Here is an 18,788-nt window from a genome sequence, read left to right on the forward strand (position 1 = left end):
TGTTGACCCTCCTGGACCGATCTCCCTTTTTTTTGTCCTGTTCTCCATCTCTTTCTCCTTTTGCTCTACTTTCTAATTAGAAACATTTTATGAAAAATTTTTAACTCTACAAAAGTAAACAAAATAGTGTAATGAGTCCCTGTGTGCCCATCATCTAGCTTCAATAATTATCAGCCCATAGTTAATATTGTTTCATCTATACCCCTGTCCGCAGCATATTGTTTTGACGTGAATCTTAGACATTTATATCATTTCATCTGTAAATATTTCAATATATATGTTTAAAACAGATGGTGTCTTATTAAAAACATAACCACAATAATTATGTGCACATTAAAAAATTAACAAGAATTCGTTAACATCAAATATCCAGTCAGTTCTCAAGTTTTTAATTATCTCCATATCTTAAACTTTTTGTTTGTTTTTATTATTACTGTTGGTTTGAATCAGTAAAGTGCACATATTATGATGGGTTGATATCTCATAAGGCTTTTTAGCTACACTGTTCAGTATGATAGCCACTAGCCACTTATAGCTGTATAAATTGAAATTAATTAAAATAAAATAAAATTAAAAATTCACTTCCTCAGTTGCGTCAGCCACATTTCAGATGTTCACATGGCTGGTGGTTACTAGATTGGGCAGTGCAGAAGTAGAACATTTCCATCATTACAGAAAGTTCTGTTGGACAGTGCTGATCTATGGGCACCCTCTCTTTTTCTTTTATGTTTGGCTTTCAGCAGCTTGACTATTATGTACCTAGGTGTTTTCATTGTATTTATCTGGCTTTCAGCAGCTTGACTGTTATGTACCTAGGTGTTTTCATTGTATTTATCTGGCTTCGGGTTCACTGAGCTTGGATCTGTAAATTGATAGTTTCTGCCAAATTTGGGGAATTTTTTTTCCATTATTTCTTTAAATTTTTTTCTGCCTCAGCATCTCTATTCCCTCCTTTCAGACCTCCACTTACACATATGTGTAACCACTCGATATTGTCCCTCAGATCACTAAGGGTGGTTTTTAGTTGTTATTGTTTTCTTCCTTTCTGTTCTTCAGATGGGGTGATTCCTGTTGATCTGTCTTCAAGTATACAGACTCTCCTTTTATAGGCTACAGTGTTCTGTTACATCCATTCAGTATAACTTTCATTTCAGATATTGTACTTTTCGGAACTTCCCTGGCAGTCCAGTGGTTAAGACTCTGCACTTCCACTGCAGGGGGCACAGGTTCAGGCCCTGGTCTGGGAACTAAGATCCCACAGGCCGCACGGCACGGCCAAAAAAAAAAAAATACAAACAACAACAGATACTGTACTTTCCAGTTCTAGGACTTCCATTTGATTCTTTACTAAAATTCCCCATCTGTTCACTCAGGAGTGCAACTGAAGAACCCTGTTTCACAGCCTACTCTTCCTTTATTCAACTTCCACCCTTTGGCCATCCCTTGGGCCTACGGATATGCTTACTGACCCTCAGGAAAAGTGACCAGTAGAAGCATTTCAAGAAGGCCCTGGAAACAGTGTTAGGGCTTTTTAGCCAGGAAATTCTATGTGTTCTACCTGGGCATGTCTCTTTGGCCGTGTGGATTCTTCTATACAGCGGTTCTGAGGAGGCCAGAGGAAGATCAGAGTATGGCCCTCTAAACCAAGAGGGCCAGGTTAGGAGCTCCAGTTACCCATCACCGAGGGTAGCTAGAATCCTCTATGTCAGTACTTTCATGTCTTTCTTTAGGGGCTGGCTTAATTTTTCAAAAAATTATCCTTGCCTCTCCTGTTTAGAATATAAAGAGTGTCTACCAGCCTCCTGGGAGCTAAATTGGGAAAGAGGGCTGGAGAGTCTCAGCATTCAGTATATGCATAAATTCACTTCCTTCACCACCCCTCAGCCATGCCTGGCATCCCCTTCAAAGTGCCATCTATCTTACTATTTTATTTATTTTATTTTTTATATATTTATTTATTTTTGGCTGCATTGGGTCTTCGTTGCTGCGCACAGCCTTTCTTTAGTTGTGGCGAGCAGGGGCTACTCTTTGTTGGAGTGCACGGGCTTCTCATTGTGGTGGCTTCTCTTGTTGTGGAGCACAGGCTCTAGGCGCACAGGCTTCAGTAGTTGTGGCACGTGGGCTCAGTAGTTGGGGCACGTGGGCTTAGTTGCTCCGCGGCATGTGGGATCTTCCTGGACCAGGGCTCAAACCCACGTCCCCTGCATTGGCAGGCGGATTCTTAACCACTGTGCCACCAGGGAAGTCCCAAAGTGCCATCTATCTTATTTTCTCTGAAAGAATCAATCTTTCAGTTTTATTCAGGGGCTGAGGGGCTGAGGTAGCTTAGAATGGTGGGGGGATCTAGGGCTGTAACAGTTTCTTGATCCTCTTTTTTTTAACATCCCCTCCCCCCATTTCCCCTCCATACAGTTCCAGAGGCGCTACCAGTCCTAAGCCTTTGAGAATTCTGTGGTATTTTTGCTAACACCATTTGTTTCACAGTTACTGAGATTTTGTTGCAGTTGTATATTCTCTTCCCCGTCTTTATGAATTTATACCTTTAAATTTTTTCCCTTTAATTATGGCAGAATTTCTTCCAAGAGAAAGAAAATTTAAATGTGATTTTCAGTCTACTGTCTTTACCTGAAAGCCTGATGGCCCCTTCATAAAAATTCTTCTTTCCTTCTATACTACTTTATGGTTAGAGGTTAACCTATGGATGAAGAATTGGTCCTTTAGTGTATATGATTTTTATTATCTATCTTTGTATGCCCTTGATACCCCACATAAGTGTTGTTTAATAAGAGGATGGATATTAATTAGGGAAAAGGCATAATGTCTTGTTTTTTTCTTCAGATGTCTCTTCTAAAACAAGGCAGTATTCATCAACTGTGTTCATTTAACCTTTGAATGATTAGGGCAGGAAGTGCTGAGGATGCTAGCGGCAAAGGACACAGTCTTACAATCCCATTTATTCATATCTTTAAGATCTTTGTCAGCCAAAAGGGTGTTTTTGTTTGTTTGGCTGCATCAGGTCTTAGTTGCGGCACCCGGGCGCTAGAGTGCGGGATTAGTTGCCCCACAGCATGTGGGATCTTAGTTCCCTGACCAGGGATCAAACCCGCATCCCCTGCTTTGGAAGGCGGATTCTTAACCACTGGACCATCAGGGAAGTCCCCCCAATTTTTTTTTTTTTTTTTGCCAGTGTATGGCCCTGAGAAAAGTGTGTCCCTTGCTACTCCTATATTGCAGTCCCAGCCTGTGAGACAATCAGTTGCAGATGGTGCCTGTCCCTAATATTTCATGTCTTCCATATGTCTGTTCACACTCAGAAAGCCCACAGCTGTAGCTATTGTACCAGAAAAACTGGTAAATGCTTCCAAATGGGAAGACCTTTTCAGCAGCTTCCATGAAAGGAAGCAAACCAGCTTGGCATTTACTGACTTTTCTTGACTGTTGTGCAAGCCAAACAACCTCAGTATTAAAGCCTCCTTTGCTCTTCCGGGATCCACAGTTGAGGACAGTGCACTCTGATTGCTTTTATGGAACCACATGCTGCTTGAATAGACGTTGAGTCCTTGAAGTGGTGGATCTTAGGAGAACTATAAGAGATTCCCAGGTCACAGATAGATCCAATGCTGAAAATAACCCCTGTAGACAGGACAGAATCTGAAATATTCCATTAGCAGTATGTAGGTAATGGTTATGAAAGATCTTGGTTATGAAAGATGAAAATATTTTACCACCAAAGGAAAAATTGTTTTTTTCTGATTGCTGCTTCAAATTTGATATATTTTTCATGTCACATCAGGACTATAAATGTTTCTTTTAATCTCATCTGAGAAATAGGGTATCTTATATACTAGATGTTCCTTTTTCACTAGGTTGGCCTTAGTAAGAACCCTCTTTATCCTTTTTGTCTGGATAATCAGGATTCTGCTAGACAGTATCTTTTGTCTTTCTATAACCGGAACTCAACTACTGGCTTCTGGGACTCTCTTTTAGGATATGTTTGCTTTTTAATTTTTATTTATTTATTTATTTAGGCTGCGTTGGGTCTTTGTTGCTGCACGTGGGCTTTCTCTAGTTGTGGCGAGCGGGGGCTACTCTTCGTTGTAATGCACAGATTTCTCCTTGCGGTGGCTTCTCTTTGTTGTGGAGCATGGGCTCTAGGCGCACAGGCTTCAGTAGTTGTAGCAGCAGACTCAATAGTTGTGGCCTGCAGGCTCTAGAGCACAGGCTCAGTAGTTGTGGCACACGGGCTTAGTTGCTCCTCAGCATGTGGCATCTTCCTGGACCAGGGATTGAACCTGTGTCCCCTGCATTGGCAGGCGGATTGTTTTTCACTGCGCCAGCAGGGAAGTCCCAGGAATATGTTTGTTAATAGCGACGGCCCTGCTTGAATAACCACACATAAGCAGTAGATAAGAATTCTGTATTCTATGGGACTTCCCTGGCAGTCCAGTGGTTAAGACTCTGTGCTATCACTGCAGGGGGTGCGGGTTTGATCCCGCACCCCCTGGTCAGGGAACTAAGATCCCACGTGTGGCGTGGCCAAAAATAATCTGCCCTCAGTGGTAGGAGACAGTTGTTCCTGAAACCCAGAATTCAGTTCGTAGGACACCCAAGCTTGGGAGCTAATCTCTCATTGAAAAGAGCCTGTGAGCTAAGGTTACTCAAGTAACAGAAGTCCATGCTGAGAATCTTGAGCAAATGGTAATAAATTTCACAATGTAGTTCTACAGGGTAATAGAAGTGATTTGTGCATTTTCGTCTATTAAAATATCAGCCATCTTTATATCATGATAGTAAGTCAGGAGTTGATGATGAAAAATGGAATTAGTTTTGTATTTCTGGTTTGATAAATGATTAGAAAATAGATTGAATCATGTGATCTTTTTTGCAGTAGGGGACTTTAAATTCTGAATAAAAAGTCGATACTTGTTTCTAGTACTTATGTTCTCATTATGGCTAATAATTTTTACGCAAAGCCTTAGGGTGTATTATAGGTTGGAATTAAAGGAAACACCCTGGGATTTTCCTAAGCTGGATTGAAGCCCACTTGAGAGCCATATCTTGCCCTCATTCATGTTGTTCTCTTTATATTGCTATTTTGCTATGGTGTCATGTTCAGTGAGATAGGAAAAGAATTTCTTTTATTCACAATTTTTTAATATAGAGGTTATACATAGGTTTCATGGTATTGAGGTTCATACATGTTGAAAATAAAACTTGAGAAAAGCTTTGAGCTGTATGAGTGTGCAGACAGAAAGAATGTAAAATCTCCTGGTTGTAAGGATGACCTTTAATATTGTCTGTTTCAAACCCTATTTCTGATGGAATTTGCCTTGTATTAGCTGTGATTGGAGCCTCAGCATCTACATGAATACTACTAGTGATTTACTACCCTAAAATGGCCCATTCCATCTTCCTAAAACTCTCTTAGGAAGTTATTTATATTGAACTAAAATTTATGTGTCTTTAAATTCTATCTGTAGATCCTAATTCTACAGTTTGAGGTTTTATAGAACAAGTTTCTCTCTGAATCAAGGTTCATAGGGCCTGAAAATCAGTCAGGTGGGCCTATAATGAAAATATACTCAGTCTGAATTCATTTTCCCTTTTATTCCACTTCAGGAAGGCCTAAATTTATGGAAGGACATATGTTTGTGTGTTCTGCAAATAGATATCAGTTTTATTGTTCTAATTAAAAAAAAAAAAAAAACGGTTAGAGGTGGAGACACTGGGCTTCCCTGGTGGTGCAGTGGTTAAGAATCCGCCTGCCAGTGCAGGGGACGTGGGTTCAAGCCCTGGTCCGGGAAGATCCCACATGCCGCGGAGCAACTAAGCCTGTGAGCCACAGCAACTGAACCTGTGCTCTAGAGTCCGTGAACCACAACTACTGAGCCCACGAGCCACAACTGCTGAAGCCTGCGTGCCTAGAGCACGTGCTCCACAACAAGAGAAGCCACCGCAATAGGCCTGCACGCTGCAACGAAGAGTAGCCCCCGCTCACCGCAACTAGAGAAAGCCCGTGTGCAGCAACGAAGACCCAATGCAGCCTAAATAAATAAATAAATAAATGATATTTTTTAAAAAAAGAAAGAAAGAAGTGGAGACACTGGTAAATGTACTTAGATTCAGTTACAGTTTGGAGACAAAGGAAAACATTATTTAATTATTTTTTAAAAGTGTGTGAATGAATGGTGGTCCTTAGCTTAGTGGCAACAATCCTTTCCAGGAGCCACTGAAGGAGATGGAAGGCAGATACTCCAACTATGAAAGCACCAAACTTCTCAATTCCATAGCTCATGCTGTACTTCTGACAATAGTTTCTGCCCCTTCTGTATGTGACCTGATTCCCCAGTAAAACTGCCCAGAGATAGCATCTGTGCACAGTGGGCTACCCATGTACCCAGTCATCTTGACAGCCACCTTTGCCTGCCTTTTTGTCCATGTTGAGGTTAAATAATATAGTGGGCAGTACATAGGCACACCTGTGAACCCTCTTGATTTCTAACTTCCTATGAACTAATCTGTGTGTTTACCACCTAGAACCTAGATTAGATTCTAGATCAATTTCACCTCAGGATTTTAAAAATGAATAATATTCATTCATTCTCATTACTGAAGTCTGTTCTTCTGTTGAGTTTTTACTGGGTCTTCAGTCCCATGATATACCAGACTGGGGTGTGGAATAGCTGATAACTTTAACTGATAGTTTATTAGTCCTGCCTTCACCATTTTGTGATTCAGTACTGTATGTACGAAATGTATTTTAAAGTTTAACAGTAAGCCCTGCATAGCAAATAGTTCGTGCTGTTGATGTATTCTGTGTACTCGTATTCTGTGTATTCATAGTATTCTATGGTGCAACAGCTGCAACCAGGGGCACGTCACCCAGTCCTAGCAAGGTGCACAAATCTGTCATTAAAGGGAAAAAGAAAGATCGTGCCTTTAGGGTGAGAGCCTATGTAGGTCGGGCGGAACCTGTTTAAGGTAAGACCTTGGGTTTGGGGAACTTATCTGTCTGTCAGGCTGAAAGGCCTGTGAAAATATTGCTGGCTCTTTCTGGCAGCTGAAACTGCATAGAGTAATTCTGTTGTAGGCTGCTGGAGGAGAGCATTAGGGGCTTGTGATTAATTTGGTTAGCATTTGGTTATTTACGGGTAGTAACCAGATTGGTCAGTATAGCACGGCAGGTGGGTTCTGTATTGACAGAAAGAGATCAAGTACGCTTTTTGCTGTAAGTTTCTGATTTATTTTGCCTAACATGTAAAACTTGGAGGAAGCTGCCTGGAGCAGGAATGGATGCAGTATATCTTAGCATTATTTTCCCTTGACCCTGTGTTCCTTTTGAGGCACACAGCTGCCAGTGACCCTCTCTACCTAGGTATGGTCCTATCAGAGTTGTGGCAGTTGCTTAATTCTTGCTGTACCACTGCCCTGTTATACATGGGTTTACATCGCCAGTGTGGAACAACTTGCATTGGTATTTTTTCTAAGCGGAAAAGCCCAAGTCCTAACAATGGTCTACAAGTCCCTGTGTGATCTAGCCATGCCTTCCGCCTCCCCCTTACCTCATTGACTTTATCTCCTTCTCCTCCCCTCACTCCACTGTAGCCACACTGGCTTCCTCATGGATCCTCAAACAGGTATGCTGCACCCTCAGGGCCTTTCAATTGGCTGTTTCCCATGTCTGGAATGTTCTTTCTCCCAATTGCCATATGTGCATGACTCATTGCCTCCTTCAGGGTTTTGCTAAAGTAGGACCTTTTTGATAAGGCCACCTCACTCTACTCCCAGTATTCTTGATCCCCTTTACCCTTACTCTCCCCCAGAGCACTTACCCATTTTAAATACTGTTTATTGTTCTTACTCTCCTGCCCACCCCCCCCACCCCATCCCACCCCCCCACCCCCACCCCACCCCCCCACCCCCCACCCCCCCCACCTCCCCCCCACCCCCCACCCCACCCACCCCCGTCACTGGACTGCAAACTCCAAAAGGGCAACAGTTTTTGTCTTCGTTTTTTTTCTGCACTGATTTATCTCCTAGTGCCTGGAACAATACCTGGCACACAATAGGTGCTTAATAAATATTTGTTGTTGAATGACCCTTTTTGCTTTCATTTAAGAAAGTGTTTACAAATATCAGGTGCATCTGGTTCTTGACCAAACTCAGCAAGGGCATCTCCTCATCTTAGCAAACAGGGTATCCCTAAACACTCTGTCTGCCAGTTGTTTCTTAGTGGCTTTGCAGTCTACCCCCTGCCCCTGTTTCAATACCCTTTTACCTGGGTGGGTCTGGTCCTGATCCCAAGTTTAATCTGAGGACCTACAGTCACAGATTCATTTTCTCTCAAATGGGCGGAACAAACAGAAGCTGCTGCTTCCATTACTCTGTTCATTGATATTTGAAAAGGCAAGATCACAACATGTTAATGGACCCTATTTCCAAGGCTGGCGATAACTAGGAAAATAGAACATGTGACTATTCTAACATTTGGGGAACTTTTTCTGTTACTAACCTATGTCTGTGTGCCACTTCAAAATAAAAACAACTTGTCACCACACAACTATTAAGCCATTATCCTAATTCCCTCCGACTATTTTGTATCATATTCTCAGAGTAAATTTGGAAGCTTAAGGATGCTCTGTGTGTGTCTTGGAGCCCCAGGGAAAACCAGAATCATTTAGCTGTCTGACAGGAAATGGAGCCGAGCAAGCCCCTTTTTCTATGAGACCAGAAAGAAGCCTGACTTTTTTCTAATTCTGATGGATATGAAGTGATGAGAAGGCAAGCTTTAAAAGGAAGGGCAAAAGGGTTTGCCTTCTGCCAGTAGATGATCATTGTATCTTGTCGCTCAGTTCTTTGCTTTCAGAAAACAGTTTTTTCAAATAATACTCAAAACAGTCTAACTTTTGCCTTTAAAAGGGAAAAAAAATTTTTTTTATTTAAAAAGGTAATGGTCTAGCACGTCCCAGTTCCAGGTTTTTCCACCCTTCCTATCAGAAGAGTTTGCTTTGGTGGGAATGGGTGTGATTGTTTATAAGTTCAGAGGTAAGCAGTAAAAAGGGTGGGACTCCTAAACTGAAATTCACTCTGGGGTGAGGTGTCACAATGCCGGCACTGGAGGTTGTGCTGGGACTTTAAGGGTGTGAGTTCAGGCTGACTCTGCAGTTCAGATGGCTTTAGTGGTGGCTATGGGTGGGCTTCAAAAGGAAGCTTCATGAAAGACTGCCTCTGTCCACAGAGGCAGTCTTTCATGAAAATTGTGACCTTTCCACTTCTTTTCCAAATGGCTTTGACGGAGAGGGGGAATTCCTTTTTAAAGCAATACTTGAGAGTCTAGCTTAAGTTGCAGAAGAATTACAGAATTTGATTCCAGTAGTTCTAACCCTCCTGTGCTTTAGGCTTCTTCCAGTGTACAGCCTTGGAGACTATCATTCTGATAGACTCCTTGCTCTTCTAAACTAATGTCTGTGTATATATACCACTTTACAATGTTAGTCTTCTCATTGCTGTTCTGGAGATTTAATCTGCCTACATTCTAATTCATGGTGTTAACTCTGTGGGAGGCTTCTGAGATTGAGATTAAGCAAAACTGCATGACCGAATGGGGACTCCAGGAGGAGTCATAGTTATATCAGTTTCAGTATCTTTTGGTTTCTCTTTGCCTTTCAAAACAGGGCCCACCAAGAGAGCTTGTCTCTTAGGTTCTCATTGCCATTCTTTTTTTTTTTTTAATATTTATTATTATATATATACTTTTGGCCGCGCCGTGTCTTAATTGAGGCATGCAGGATCTTCATTGCGGCATGCAGGCTCGAGCTTCTTAGCTGTGGCATGTGGACTTCTTAGTTGTGGCATGCATGTGGGATCTAGTTCCCTGACCAGGGATCAAATCCGGCCCCCCTGTATTGGGAGCGCAGAGTCTTACCCACTGGACCAGCAGGGAAAGCCCCCTCATTGCCATTCTAAAACCCAGTAATCATGTGTACCACTAGAAGATTTAAGTTTAAGAGATCATCTATCTGAGGGTCTGTTCAGAGCTTTCCTTTCCATTCTGAGAGCCACTTTAACATGGAAATTTCAGATGCTGAAGTGCATGTTGTTGCCCAAGGAGAAATTAGCTTAGGGACATGGAGCTACTGCTTTTATCAGGAAGAGAGGAACCTGTCAAGTTTTCCCTGTAAGAGGCTCCACCGTCCACATGCTCTTAACAATGAAAATCAACGAGTGTGGCTTTTATCTATAATGACAGCAGATTGGCAGTGTTTGAGGGCTGCTCAGCTGCCGTGCAGTCCATCTGATCTATTGGGTGAACTAAAAAAGAAAATAGAGGCTTCTTGTTTGAGTCTTAGCCCTGGAAGTAAACTAAAGATGGCTGTTCAAGTTAAAATGTAATTAGCATCGGAAGGAAAGTAAATTGACATTTTCTATGGTGGGTTGCATGACTATTTCTGCTATATTTTTAAGTGTATTCAGACATTGTCAAATATTATAGATAGCCCTGATTTGTCAGGACGTCTCTGAGAAGTCTCAGATAATGTATCAGTCAATAGGGTTTGAAATGGAAGACCATATTTAAACTAAAGATGGTAGATATTTTTTGGCATTGACTAGGAATGCAGAACTACAGGTAGATTTAACTCCAGCAGCTAGCAGAGAGCCTCTTCTGCTTGAGTCTCAGATGACATATCACACAGTTGGAGTCAGTGTCATTATAAACCTGTCACTCAGAGCCATTCCCCTAGGCTCTGTTGACTAGGTGGTGTGGTGCTTAACACACATCTGAATCATCATTCCTCAGACAACTGGCGATGGTTGGCGTCACTGCCTGGTCCTGGCTTGGACCAGCCTGCAAATAATCTTTCTAAAAGCTAAATGGAGAGGAGGAAAAAAAAAAATTCTCAGACACTTGGAAAGGTCACAAGTGACGTCACGGAAGAGTAGATGATATACTGTCAAAGGTGAGCTGTATACCACTTGGCTTGAATTTTCTTGTGGCAGTGCCTCCTGTGGTGATCTGTGGGGAGAGGCCGCATTTGCCGGAGTTCACACTGAGTTCATCTCGTACCTTTTTATAGTACTTTTGAGCACACTGAAACAAGGTTAGAATATTAATTCAGTCTGCTCCTCTCCAGCTGTGCCACCATAAAGAGGCTGCAGCTCCTGCAGCAGGCTTCCTATACTGTGGAAAGAAACTAATTGCTGGTTACAGGCTGAAGCTGACAGGCTGCTCTTTCCCCAGCAGCCACTGAAAGTAACTCTTAAGAATCATTATTATTATTAAGCATTTATAGCCCGCTTTTGTGTTTTCCAAGTGCCTTATAATCATTTCTATTTGCTCTTCTTATTGATGTCCCTGAGAGGCAAGTTAATATTGTTATGTCCGCATGTCACACGTGACAGACCAGAGGAACAGAGGATTAGGTAATCAGCTCCTTGGTACCATCTGTGATCTGCTTTAGGCATCCTCAAAGCAGAAACTGAGGTGTGCACTCTGTTCCTAAGCTCACTGAGCCCATTTCCTCACTGCTTCCTTTTTAATTTGGTGTATGAGTATTATGGTTGTTATACTTTTTTGACTGCAATTTACAGTAAGAGATACATTTTACATAGTGTATACACACAATACATAAAACTGAAAGTTTCAGGAAACATTACTGACTCTTCGTGAGACACACTATGACATTTTCTATTCTATTTTTTATGCCAGTTTCATCCCACTAAATTAATTTTAAGAAACACCAGTTTTAGGGGCTTCCCTGGTGGCGCAGTGGTTGAGAGTCCGCCTGCTGATGCAGGGGACACGGGTTCGTGCCCCGGTCTGGGAAGATCCCACATGCCGCCGAGCAGCTGGGCCCGTGAGCCATGGCCGCTGAGCCTGCGCGTCCAGAGCCTGTGCTCCACAACGGGTGAGGCCACAACAGTGACAGGCCCGCATACTGCCAAAAAAAACCCCAAAACACCGGTTTTAAAACCACCATGTTAGGAGGTACGTGAGGCTGAAGAATACACACGGTGTGTTCGCCTGGAGCATCAGTTTTATTTAAAGGAAAATGGAGAAACACATTTTCATATTAGAACACATGGATTCATTATGGAATAGCATGGAACTTCAAAGAAATTTTGTTCTTATGATGGGCTACTTCATATTATGCCCCTAATCCTGATCCTTACCCCTACCTCCACACCACTATATATGTCCATTCTTTCCTCCTCTGTTAAGGGAAGTACACTGGAAAAAACTTGAGAAGTCCTGTCCTTTTGGAAACTTTAGACCAAGTTCATATCTTGTCTAAACCCAAATGGCTGTCAGGAACTTTGAGTAGTGTATTTTACAGTCATTATTCTTATTGAGCCCTTACTCTGTGCCAGTCACTGTTTTAGAAACTGAGAATACAGTAGTGAACAAGAGACAAAAATCCCTTCCCTTGTGAAACTTACATTTTACTCGAGGTGGATTATGTGGCACAGGGACAGGCAGTGCACCAACAAATAAGTAAAATAATATGTCAGGTAAGAGCGATGGAGAAAAATAAAGCAGAGGTTGGGATAGGGAGTCCTAGAGTTGGAGGTTGGGTGGTACAATTTTATAAATATGTTGGTCATGGAAGACCTACGTGAGAAGATAATATTTGATTTAAAGCAAAGACCTAAAGGAGGCCAGAATGAGCCTTGCACATTTCTGGTGGAAGAGAATTTCAAGCAGAAGAAACAACAAAGGCAAAAAACTATGAGACAGGAGTATGCCTGGTATGTGCAGGGCACAACAGCAGCTCCTGTGGCTGACGGGAGAGTCATAGCATATGACGACAGAGAGGTAAGAGACATCCAACTATAGGCAGTTGTAAGTTTGGGAAGTCATTGGAAGTTTGAGCAGGGAAGTATTTATGAATTGATCTACATTTTAAGATCACTCTGCCTTGTTGACAGTAGACTGGGAAGCTAGGTGGGGAGGGTGGGGAGAGACAAGTGCAGAACCAGGGACACCATAAAAAGCTTGGCGGGGTTTCATATACTGAATTTGGAAAGTCAGCAGGAGGGTCCATTTAGGGATGAGATGGGGAGATCAAGAATTTGGTTTTAGACATGTTCATTTTGAGATATCTGTTAGTTATCCAAGTAGAGATACCAAGTAGGCAGTTGGATATATATGTGATAATTGATTTGCCATAGGCAAGCTAGACGTTGATGTTAAAGCTCTTGGAAAATACTTCTCCACCTTGTCTGGATTGTGTCTTTCTGTTCTGTACCTGTTGGGATGGTGAATTTCAAAATAAGAAAACAAAGAACTCCCCTCTCTCCCGCTGAAGCAGTCAATATCATACTCTAAGGTTTACTCAATTCTCTTTAAGAGAGCTGCCTTCTGGGAACTTCGCTGGTGGCGCAGTGGTTAAGAATCCTCCTGCCAATGCAGGGGACATGGGTTCGAGCCCTGGTCTGGGAAGGTCCCACATGCTGTGGAGCAGCTAAGCCCGTGCACCACAACTACCGAGCCTGTGCTCTAGAGCCTGCGAGCCACAGCTACTGAGCCCACGTGCCACAACTACTGAAGCCTGCGCACCTAGAGTCCGTGCCCTGCAATAAGAGAAGCCACCGTAGTGAGAAGCCTGCGCACCGCAACGAAGAGTAGCGCCGGCTTGCCACAACTGGAGAAAGCCTGCGCGCAGCAAGGAAGACCCAACGCAGCCCAAAATAAATAAATAAAAATTTAAAAAGAGAGAGAGCTGCCGTCTGGATTGGAATTGGACTGGCTTCATACTGTGTTTTCCTTGAATCTTTTTTGCTGAGACTCCTGAAGAGCTATTGGCATATCCTTGGAGAATCTAATATTCTTTGGGTTGTGATCTACTGCCTATGTTATTCTTCCTCAACATCTAAATATTATTTTAGCCCAGTGTATTTGAAACCAGAAGAGCCCACGTATCATTCTGTCCCCCCATCCTTGCCTCATGAAGTATCTGTGTGCCTAATGAGCCATGTTACTGGTGAAATTATGGGGGTTTTAAAATAAATTTATTTATTTATTTATGGCTGCGTTGGGTCTTTGTTGCTGCGGCACAGGCTTTCTCTAATTGCATCGAGTGGGGGCTACTCTTCGTTGCGGTGCGCAGGCTTATTCCGGTGGCTTTTCTTGTTGCAGGGCACGGGCTCTAGGCACATGGGCTTCAGTAGTTGTGGCACATGGGCTCAGTAGTTGTGGCACACGGGCTTCAGTAGTTGTGGCTCGCGGGCTCTAGAGCGCAGGCTCAGTAGTTGTGGCGCATGGGCTTAGTTGCTCCATGGCATGTGGGATCTTCCCGGACCAGGGCTTGAACCCGTGTCCCCTGCGTTGGCAGGCGGATTCTTAACCACTGTGCCACCAAGGAAGTCCCTGAAATTATGTTCTGCATATGAACGATGTACAGGTTAAAAAGGAAAAAAAAAAAAGGTTGAGAAACCAGTTTTTCATTTCATTTGCTCAACTTCTTCCCCTTAAATTTCATGCAGCAAATACTTATTGAGTCACTAGAATGCGAATGAAGATGAGAGCCCCTGCACTGAGAGAGAGATCATTGTGTTGTGGGTGAGGCAGAGATAAACAATTATTTATTCTATATAGAGGTGCATTGATTGGGTGCTATGGAGAGGAACTAGAGCCTTCCTGAGAAATCCTTGTCAAGCTTGAACTGAATCTTCAGATTAAATAGATATTTTCCAGACAGATAAAGTTTTAGGAGAAGAACATATTAAGCAGAAAGAACAACATCTGACAAGAAACAGCGTGTCAGTTTCAGTGTTTGGGGAGCAAGAAGTAATTCTGATGTGCTTGAAGTTAAGGAAATAGGCTGGAGAGGTAGGCAGGGCCCAGATCCAAGGGAACCATATACATTTGAAATAAATGTGGTCCTAAAAAAATAACCAAGAGTAAAAGTTTGAGAGCTGCAAGATGCAGATTTTGAAAATCTAATGTAAAAGAGATGAAACGCTTCCTCACTGAGCTCTTGTTAGCATAGTTGTAATACTACATTTGAGCATGTGTAAGATGTCACATAAGCCTAATGTGGTTATCCTTAATTATGAAAAATTCTGAGTAAAAAGGTAAAGCAGAAAATGGTGAAAGAAGAGGGAACTTTTCTTTGAGAAACATTTGTTAATAGTACTTAATTGTAAGTCAGGCACCATTGTAAGTGCTTTGCAAACATTTACTCGTTAGCCTCATAACAACCCCATGCATTTGGTCCTGTTTGTTATCTCCATCCTTCAGACCGGAGACTGAGCTGAGTACTACTGCCTAAAGTCACACAGCTAGTAAGTAACAGAGTCAGCATTTGAAATCAGGTGGTCTGGTCTGGTTCCCAAGTCCGTGTTCAGAGCCACTGTGTCTGCTGCCTCTGATTTGGGTGTCCCAGCTTCTCAGAGAATTATTCTAGAGCAGAAGTCCAGGGATAGTCTTCAGGGTGTCCTGAAACCCCTGAAGTTTTTGTGGAAACATTGCATGTACGGTTTTCAGAAAGAAGGTCCCTGACTTTCATCTGTTTGTCAAAAGGGTCCTTGGGGCAGAATGGTTGACCTAGAAGAGATTTTCATGTCTTTTCCATTGTTAAAGGGCTTCAGTTGGAATAAGGATTCCCTCAGATGAACAATCTATTTATAAGCCCACACAGACTTCTTAGGTAACATTGTTGTAAATTAATTACTTGTCTGGTTGATCTTCCTAGGAACTTTTTCCAAAATACATGTTCCAGGTCCCAGATTTAGGGATTGCTGTTTTTTTTAATACAGGATGGAGTCCCGGATTCTGTTTTGAGAAATCTCTCCAGATGATTCTAACATAAGTCTTTGGTTGAGAACCGCTAATATTACCTCTTGGAGGACATATGACCCATGCTAGCCCACTTGAACCACTTCCAGTTTTCACTTCTAAATGACCTTTACAGAGCCTGGCACTCCCTCAAGGTCTTCTTGGTGCCCTTATTTGAAATAAGAGTTCCCGTTCTCTCATTGCTGAGTACCAGATGAATTAGAAAATACCTCCTTCCCAGAAGCCCACAGCTGGTATAGATCTTTTGAAGTGGTGCTCTAGTACATCTTAAAGAATGTCTAAGGTCCCTCTTTCCTGAGGTTAGTTACTCTGCTTGTATTCACCAGACTCAAGCTTTTTGAAACTCCTGCTGTCTCAGCATTTTGGGCATCTGATTGTGTGATATAGGTCAGAAACTCCTGGGTGTGGGTCATTGAAAGGTTAAATGTACAAGTTACAAGGAAAGTAATTTGATGAATTCTTATAGGAAAGAGGGCAGAAAGATATCAAGTAGACATACCCAAACCAGATTATGGAGGGTGAAATAAAGGTACTATTTAAGGTGGGGAAGGGACTTCCCTGGTGGCTTAGTGGTTAAGAATCCGCCTGCCAATGCCGGGGACACGGGTTCGAGCCCTGGTCTGGGAAGATCCCACATGCCACGGAGCATCTAAGCCCGTGCACCACAACTACTGAGCCTGCGCTCTAGAGCCCACGTGCCTAGAGCCCATGCTCCGCAACAAAGAGAAGCCAACGCAATGAGAAGCCCACCCACCACAACGAAGAAAGCCCGTGCGCAGCAACGAAGACCCAATGCAGACAAAAGAAAAAAAGGTGGGGAAGATGAGTTGATAACAAATGTAAAAGAACTGGAAGTACTTCGGAAAGAGGATATTTCAATCTCAATATGCTGTTGAAGTTATAGGCATTTGCCCCAAGAAGGGGCGGGGAGAGAATAGTGGTGCTAGATAAGCACTTTTTACCTTTATTTTCTTAGAGAGAAATAGACTTGGTTACTGATTATAAAACTCACCCAGAGAAATGGTTTTCTGCAGTGCCAAGAGCATAGATAGGAAAGTCACCAGTGACAGGAACCAGTGGGAAGTGGTAGTTTCGAGCAGTTCTTCTCCTACTCTCCCCTCTTACAGTATATGGCTCTTATAATCTGCCACGGTGGAGTCTGCCTGTTTCTGAATAGAGACACCAATCAGTGTTGCCCCTGAACACAGGTACTTATTAGAGCTTTTTAAAAAATATGAACAGCGTGCCCTGGATTGAATGGGCCATGGTAGAATCACAGCCTGCCCAAATCCAGAAGTTTGTATTGTGAGAAGAAAACTCATTTCTTCATTTGTTCAAAGGCTTTTCCTTCCGAGAGTCATCAGATTTACGAGTGTTTGACCCAGCAAGCTTTTCCAGCCATGTGACTTAGGAAAGTAAGATTTTATAAAAGAAAGAGCTTTAAAACTGATACCTGAAAAAAGATAAGGGGCAGTATGCCACCAGTTATTGTGGAGAGAAAAAAAACAAGGTTTAGAGTCAATTTTGCATTTGAATCCTGGTTCTTCTGTGTACTGACAGCGTGATACTGGATGTTACTTAATCTTTCTGAACCTCAGTTCCTCATCTGTAAAATGAGAGGGTAGTAACAGTACTTTGTTTGGGATAGTTATAATGAGGATTAGAAATATTCTCATTAATAGGTACTTAGTAAGTGGTAGCAGAAACTACTATTAAAACAACTGACTGGATATCGCAGGTATAGAATTGTGCCTTGAATTCATTCCTCCTGGGGCCCCTCCTGGAGCAAGGCAGAGTTGCAGGCTGTCCACGGTGCTCTTGACAGTGGAGTGAATAAGGACATGCTTTGCAGTGTATGGGCTGGTATGTCTTGATTTGGGGTTTCCTAACCTGTCTAAAAGAGGAAGGAGGGACTTCCCTGGCCGTACGGTGGTTAAGGTTCTGCGCTTCCAATGCAAGGGGCGCAGGTTTATTCCCTGGTCGGAGGACTAAAATCCCACATGCCGTGCAGTGAGGCTAAATAAATAAATAACAGATTTTTGGGACTTCCCTGGTGGTCCAGTGGCTAAGGCTCCGTGCTCCCAATGCAGGGGGCCCAGCTTTGATCCCTGGTCAGGGAACTAGATCCCATGTGCCGCAACTAACTAAGACCCAGTGCAACCAAATAAATAAATAAATATTTAAAAATAAATAAATAGGAAGGAAATTGGGTGATTTATTTCTAGACACATAACTGTTCTTTCCCTCCTACCTGGCTTCTTATGATGTCCTAATTTTCCCTTGCTACTTTACTGGCAGGTGGCTGTGAAAAACAATATTGATGTCTTCTACTTCAGCTGCCTCATCCCACTCAACGTGCTTTTTGTAGAAGATGGCAAAATGGGTAAGTATGTCCTCCTGTCCTGCAAATATACCTTTGCTCTTTCTCTGAATGTGTCAGGCAGAGCATAGCCCCGGAAGGACAAGCTATTTTGGGGTTTAAAAAAATGGAGGAAGGCTATTCTAAAGCTCTAATAATTGCTAATTATATATTCTCCTGAGTCACAGTTGATCTTGCTTTGCTGTTGGTCTCCAAGTCACAATGCCTATTGTCCAAATAAGCCAGTCACCACAGCATACAGAGTAAGTGGCTTGGTGACAAGTAGATGTGGATTTGAATCTCAGCTTGGCTATTTACCAGCTATGTGACTGTAGCAAGGTGCTTAATTTTTTTGAGTTTCAGTTTCCAAAGCAGAAATCGTTTTTATAATGACTTGAGATAATACATGGAAATTCAGCATTTAGCCCTGTCCTGAGTTCTTACTGTCTCAAGATAAGAATTCAATAATTTGTGATAAATTTATTGGTATTCCCCATGTGGTTGTTGATATTTCTCTCTTCCCTTACTTAGGAAACCACCATCTAATAAAACTAGCTTGTATTGATACATATGAAGTTGTATTGGCACTTAACATTGGTTTCATTCTTACAGTAGCTCTTTGGGTAGGGT

At 42.4% G+C, this 18,788-nt stretch overlaps 1 protein-coding gene across 5 annotated transcripts in view; it reads left to right on the forward strand.

Annotated features, from left to right (window-relative positions):
* Positions 1 to 18,788, forward strand: part of AP2B1 (adaptor related protein complex 2 subunit beta 1) — a 123,253-nt gene that overhangs the window by 88,657 nt on the left and 15,808 nt on the right. For all 5 annotated transcript variants that reach the window (XM_082678211.1, XM_082678207.1, XM_082678210.1 and 2 more), the window contains one exon: positions 18,098 to 18,182. In XM_082678211.1, coding sequence (XP_082534337.1) covers positions 18,098 to 18,182 — 85 coding nt within the window. The remainder of the gene's footprint in view (positions 1 to 18,097; positions 18,183 to 18,788) is intronic.

This window comes from Grampus griseus (assembly GCF_964374135.1).
Source record: "Grampus griseus genome assembly, chromosome: 20".
Lineage (NCBI taxonomy): Eukaryota > Metazoa > Chordata > Mammalia > Artiodactyla > Delphinidae > Grampus > Grampus griseus.